Source organism: Rhinopithecus bieti, unplaced genomic scaffold (assembly GCF_001698545.2).
Source record: "Rhinopithecus bieti isolate Rb0 unplaced genomic scaffold, ASM169854v2 scaffold_32081, whole genome shotgun sequence".
Taxonomy (NCBI): Eukaryota; Metazoa; Chordata; class Mammalia; order Primates; family Cercopithecidae; genus Rhinopithecus; species Rhinopithecus bieti.
The window spans coordinates 2482943-2489593 of NW_016814436.1; the positions used below are offsets into that span (position 1 = coordinate 2482943).

General features: G+C 43.5%; 1 protein-coding gene across 3 annotated transcripts in view; it reads right to left on the reverse strand.

The window, feature by feature from the left end:
• LOC108514504 (vacuolar protein sorting-associated protein 4A) overlaps positions 1–6651 on the reverse strand; it is a 136232-nt gene that overhangs the window by 38083 nt on the left and 91498 nt on the right. For all 3 annotated transcript variants that reach the window (XM_017850767.1, XM_017850766.1, XM_017850768.1), the window contains one exon: positions 4652–4848. In XM_017850767.1, the coding sequence (XP_017706256.1) occupies positions 4652–4848 (197 nt within the window). The remainder of the gene's footprint in view (positions 1–4651; positions 4849–6651) is intronic.

The window sequence follows — 6651 nt, forward strand, 5'->3', positions numbered from 1 at the left end:
AAAAAAAAAAAAAAAAAGAGTTCGCTTTTCTCTGCATCCTCACTAGCATCTGTTATTTTTTGTCTTTTGAATAATAGCTATCCTAATAGTTACCAAGGTAATATTAAAATACAGCTGTATGGCTTTAAAGGGAAGTTGATTTTTAAAAAAATACAGCTGTGAATAAGAACAAAAAAGTTTAAAATTACCAAAAAATATGTTTCTTTTGTCTATTTAAAACATAAGGAAGCAGCTGGCCCTCACTCATCCTTTCCTCTAGCCATCATATTTCAACAACTATGAGCCTGGGAAGCTTTATCCTGCAAAATGAAATGTAGCTGCTAGACACCAAAGAAACAACTGAACTAAAAAATGCTGAAAATCCAAGTTGCACTCTTCATTTTGGGGAGCATATCCCCTTGAATTCTTAAGGACAATACAGTGACCTCAGATGGTAGCAAAGGGCACAAGTGTGCTGGCCTGGCCCCTTGACTGCCCACAGGAACACAGAGCATCCCAGTGTGATTATGGTGTAACCCACCACGCCCCAACTCCAATACTGTATATACTTTTTTAAACCTCATTTACATTTTTTTTTTTTTTTGAGACGGAGTCTCGCTCTGTCGCCCAGGCTGGAGTGCTGTGGCCGGATCTCAGCTCACTGCAAGCTCCGCTTCCCGGGTTCACGCCATTCTCCTGCCTCAGCCTCCCGAGTAGCTGGGACTACAGGCGCCCACCACCTCGCCCGGCTAGTTTTTTGTATTTTTTAGTAGAGACGGGGTTTCACCGGGTTAGCCAGGATGGTCTCGATCTCCTGACTTCGTGATCCGCCCGTCTCGGCCTCCCAAAGTGCTGGGATTACAGGCTTGAGCCACCGCGCTCGGCCTTTTTTTTCAATAGAGATGAGGTTTCACCATGTTGCCCAGGCTGGTCTTGAACTCCCGGGCTCAAGTGATCCACCCACCTCAGCCTCCCAAAGTGCTGGAATTACAAGCATGAACTATCATGCTTGGCCCAATACAGATTTCTTTTTTTTTTTTGAGACAGAGTTTCCCACTGTTGCCCAGGCTGGAGTGCAGTGGTGTGATCATAGCTCACTGCAGACTCCACCTCCCAGGTTCAAGCAATTCTCGTGCCTCAGCCTCCCAAGTAGCTGAGACTTCAGGCATGTGCCACTATGCCCAGCTAATTTTTGTATTTTTAGTAGAGACGGGGTTTCACTATGATGGCCAGGCTGGTCTCGATCTCCTGGCCTCAAGTGATCTGCCTGCCTCAGTCTCCCAAAGTGCTGGGACTACAGGCATAAGCCACCGTTTCCAGCGTTTCTACTTTTGGAAACAGTCTCGCTCTGTCTCCCAGCTTGGAGTGCAGTGGCGCGATCTTGGCTTGTTACAACTTCCACCTCCCGGGTTCAAGCAACTCTCATGTCTCAGCCTCCTGAGTAGCTAGGATTATAGGTGCCTGCCGCCACTTCTGGCTAACTTTTGTATTTTTAGTAGATATGGGGTTTCACGATGTTGGACAGGCTGGTTTGGAACTCCTGACCTCAAGTGATCTGCCCGCCTTGGCCTCCCAAAGTGCTGGGATTACAGGCGTGAGCCACCGCATCCGGCCCTAGCCTGTATTTTTAAATGAAGGTTTTTATTTTGTCCAAAGCCAAAACAATTAAAAAAAAGAAAAGAAAACATTTGCAAATATCTATATGTATACATATATATAAATATATATAAAACAATACTCCAAATTCATCACAACTAACCACAAGAGGGCGCTTCCACAATGGAAAGAAACCACCAACCTTATTTCCTTTAGATACTTATTTGAGTAAGTGTTGGGCACACATTTTCAAACTTTTGTAGAGGAACTCCTATTTCAAATCCTTTATTTTTCCACAGCCATAAGCTTGCTAGATACTCATATTTTAAGGGCACCCATCCACAACTTAGATTTCAATCTTCTTAACTGGAGAGTCCATGTATCTAGCACTTGGTAAATGAGTCCTTACGTTTTCTTTTAAGAGACAAGGTCTCACTATGCTGCCCAACTGGAGTACAGTGGCTATTCACAGGCTTGATCATTGTGCAATACAGCCCTGAAATGGGCTCAAGCAATCTTCCCACCTTAGCCACCCGAGCAGCTGAGACTACAGTGTGTGCCACTGTGTCTATTTTTTTTTCATATAATTAAATCCATTAATTTATTTTCAGACAGGTTCTGGCTCCCATCACACAGGCTGGAGTGCCATGGTGCTATCACAGCTCACTGCTCCCTTGACTTCTTGGGCTCAGGTGATCCTCCTACCTCAGCCTCCTGAGTAGCTGGGACTACAGATGTGTGTCACCACTCCTGGCTAAATTTTTGTATTTTTAGTAGGTATAAGGTTTCACCATGTTACCCAGGCTGGTCTGAAACTCCTGGGCTCAAACAATGCGCCAGCCTCAGCCTTCTAAAGTGCTGGGATTACAGGCGTTAGCCACTGCACCCAGTTTAATTTTTCATTATAGAGATGGGGTCCTCAATATATTGCTCAGGCTGGTCTTAAAACTCCTGGCCTCAAGCAATCCTCCTGCCTCAGCCTCCCCAGTGGCTGGGATTACAGGTGTGAGCCACCTTGCCTGGCTAGTCCTTACACTATTAAATGCAGATTAAATGAGAACTGGCCTGGCACAGTGGCTTGTGCCTATAATCCCAGTTACTCAGGAGGCTAAGACCAGAGAGTAGCTTGAGGCCAGGAGTTGAGACCAGCCAGGACAACACAGTAAGACCTCATCTCTAAAAAAAATAAATAAATTGAAGGCTGGGTGTGGTGGCTCACGCCTGTAATCCCAGCACTTTGGGAGGCCAAGGTGGGCAGATTACCTGAGGTCAGAAGTTCAAGACCAGCCTGGCCAATATGGTGAAACCCTCTCTCTACTAAAAATACAAAACTTAGCTGGGCATGATGGCAGGTGCCTATAATCCCAGCTACTCGGAAGGCTGAGGCCTGAGAATAGCTTGTACCTGGGAGGCGGAGGTTGCAGTAACCCAAGATCATGCCACTGCACTACAGCCTGGGTGACAGAGCGAGACTCCATCTCAAAAAAATAAATAAATAAACTGAAAAGGCCAGGTGCCACCGCCTGGAATCCCAGCACTTTGGGAAACTGAGGCAGGAGGACCTCTTGAGGCCAAGAGAGTTTGAGACCAGCCTGGGCAACAAAGCAAAAATGTTTTTTTTTTTTTTTTTTTAATTAGCTGGGTCCTGTGGTGGGCACCTGTAGTCCCAGCTACTTGGGAGACTTGAGGGAGGATCGCTTAAACACAGGAAAGTTCAAGGCTGCAGTGAACTCCGATCATGTCACTGTACTCCAGCTCGGGTGACAGAGCTAGACCCTGTCTCTTTAAATAAATAAATAAATAAATAAATAAATGCTGGGCAGCTACTCTGGAGGCTGGAACTGGAGGATCCCTTGATCCCCAGAAGCTCAAAGCTGCTGCAGTGAGCTATGATGGATCATGCCACTGGACTCCAGCCTGGGTGATAGAGATCTCCACTCTAAAACAAACAAAAAAAAGAGATGAACTATAAAAATGCCATGGTGTACATATGGTATTATAAATGTGCTTTGAGTCATATACCAGGCTTAAAAAAACTTTGCTAGTAAAATAGAGAAACCAGGTTTCTTTCTATCATTATCACTTTTAGCTGCCATATTTTAGCACATTTTTAAGTCTGGCACAAATGATAATAGTTTTACTTTAAAACAAATTATGGTACAGTCATGCATCACCTAATGACAAGAATATGTTCTGAGAAATGCATAATGCATCATGAGATGATTTCGTGATTGTATGAACATCACAGAGTGTACTTACATAAGCCTAGATGGCACACCCCACTATACACCTAGGCTCTATGGTATTGCCTATTGCTCTTAGGCTATACACTTATATAGTATATTACTGTACTGAATACTGTAGGCAACTGTAACACAATGGTAAGCACTTGTGTATCTTTTTATTTTTTTTTTGAGACAGGGTCTCACTCTGGTTGCCCAGGCTGGAGTGTAGTGGTATGATCTCAACTCACTCAGTCTCCCAAGTAGCTGGGACTACAGGTGCACACCACCACCCCCAGGTTTGTTTCTGTTTGTTTGCTGGCTTGTTTGTTCTTGAGACGGAGTCTCACTCTGTCGCCCAGGCTGGAGTGCAGGGGCGTGATCTCGGCTCACTGCAACCTCCACCTCCCGAGTTCAAGCAATTCTCCTGCCTCAGCCTCCTGAACAGCTGGGACTACAGGCGCATGTTGCCACGCCCAGCTAATTTTTTGTGTTTTAGTAGAGACGGGCTTTCACTGTGTTGCCCAGGCTGGTCACAAACTCCTGAGCTCAGGCAATCCATCCACCTAGGCCTCCCAAAGTGCTGGGATTACAGGCGTGAGCCACTGCGCCTGGCCTATTTTTTATTTTTTTATTTTTAGTAAAGACAGGGTTTCACCATGTTGCGCAGGCTGCATTTGTGTGTCTTAACATATGTACACTTAGAAAAGGTATAGTAAAAATATGGTATTAAAATCTGAGGAAACTGCTGTCATATATGCAATCCATCACTGACTGAAATGTCATTATGCAGCACATGACTGTATAACAGTTCCATTTAATTACTACTAGAAATAAAAAGTCAGCATCTCTACCTAGAGAGACTTCCTTGATCAGCTCAGCAGCAGCATGGCAACCCTGAACAAGTATCCTGGTCCAGGATGACAGATCCCGATGTGTCTCCACCCTGAAGAGATGCATCTCAATGCCCTGTCGAGAGCCTGTCCTGGTAGCAAATGTAAGGTCAGATCCAAGGGAGGGGGATCGACATCCAGAGCCAGAATGAACCAACCTAGGACCACAAACAGAGCAGAAATCAAAAGTAACTACATTATCAGACAAAAATGTCAGGAATTTGTGCTCATTGATAAGCAGAAACTTATAAAAGCAATCAGCAGTTTTTGGATATAGACATTTCAAAGCAAGATTATAATCTGTGAAATAGAGACCATTCTGTTTTCCCATAAAATGACCCCTGGTGTCACAGTCAGACAAGATACCAGTCTTGAATTCCTGGGCTCAAATAATCCTCCTGCCTTGGCCTCCCAAAGTGCTGGGATTACAGGTGTGAGCCACTGGGCCTGGCCAAGATACTGGGCTGGATGAACCGTGGCCCTAATTTTCCATGAGCTCCTCTATGCTCCCAAGAGATTATGTGTATCAAAAAGATATGATTTTGATTAGGAAATAAGTAAATTAACAGTAATAACTTAAGAGGAAAAATATGCTTCTGTAAGAAAAAATGGATAGCTAACTGCATTTCAAACATTTCAGCCAAAGAGCTTTAAAAATGTATTTTTTTTAACAACAGTCTCTTGTCCAATCACCAAAGGACTTCCAATGGCAGAAGGCAGTGAATACCTCTTCTCGGGAGATGCAGCTAGTAAAGATGCACAGTGAACATAAAGTTGGGTTTTATCTAAAAATTCATGCTGCTTTTGCATTTGACTGTAGAATTCCTTGACCTATGAAGCAATGTTATGTGAAAAAAGATTCCAAAATAAATAAAACTATCTTTGTTCGCAAATGACATAACTGTCTACATTTTAAAAATCTGCCAAAATAGACAAAATAAATAAAACATATGGATGCATGCAGTGACTCACACCTGTAATCCCAGCACTTTCAGAGGCTGAGGCAGAAGGATCACTTGAGCCCAGGATTTTGAGAACAACCTGGGCAACATAGAGACACCCTGTCTTTACAAAAAAAAAAAAAAACACTCAGCATGGTGGTGTGCACCTGTGGTCCCAGCTACTTGGGAGGCTGAGGTAGAAGGTTGCTTGAACCCAGGAGGTTGAGGCTGCCGTGAGCCATGATTATGCCACTGTACTCCAGCTTTGGCAACAGAGTGAGACCCTGTATGCAACTCCTAAAACTAATAAGCAATTATAGCAATGTTGCAGGATGTAAGATTAATATACAAAAGTCAGTTGCTTTGAACAATTGAAATCTGAAATTAAAAACATACCATTTATGTCAGTTACCATAAAATGAAATGCTTAAGCATAAATCCAACAAAATATGTATAGAATCTCTATGAGAACAACTTCAAAACTTTCCTGAAAGAAAGCAAAGATGATCTAAATAAACCAAGAGATATTTTATGTTCATGGGTAGAAAGACTCCATATTAAGATGTCAATTTTCCTTTAGGTGATCTACAGATTCAATGCCATCCCATTAAAATTCCAGCAAGTTATTTTGTAGATACTGATAAACTGTTTCCAAAGTTTGTATGGAAACTCAAAAGACTCAGATAGTCAACATAATATTAAAGAAGAACAAAAGTTGAAAATACATCTGTATACTGGCACCACTCAACTTTGACTTACTATAAAACTACAGTAATCAAAACAGTGTGGAATTGGCAAAAGAACCAACAAATTGGCCGGGCACGGTGGCTCAAGCCTGTAATCCCAGCACTTTGGGAGGCCGAGGCGGGCGGATCACGAGGTCAGGAGATCGAGACCATCCTGGCTAACACGGTGAAACCCCGTCTCTACTAAAAAAATACAAAAAACTAGCCGGGCGAGGTGGCGGGTGCCTGTAGTCCCAGCTACTCGGGAGGCTGAGGCAGGAGAATGGCGTAAACC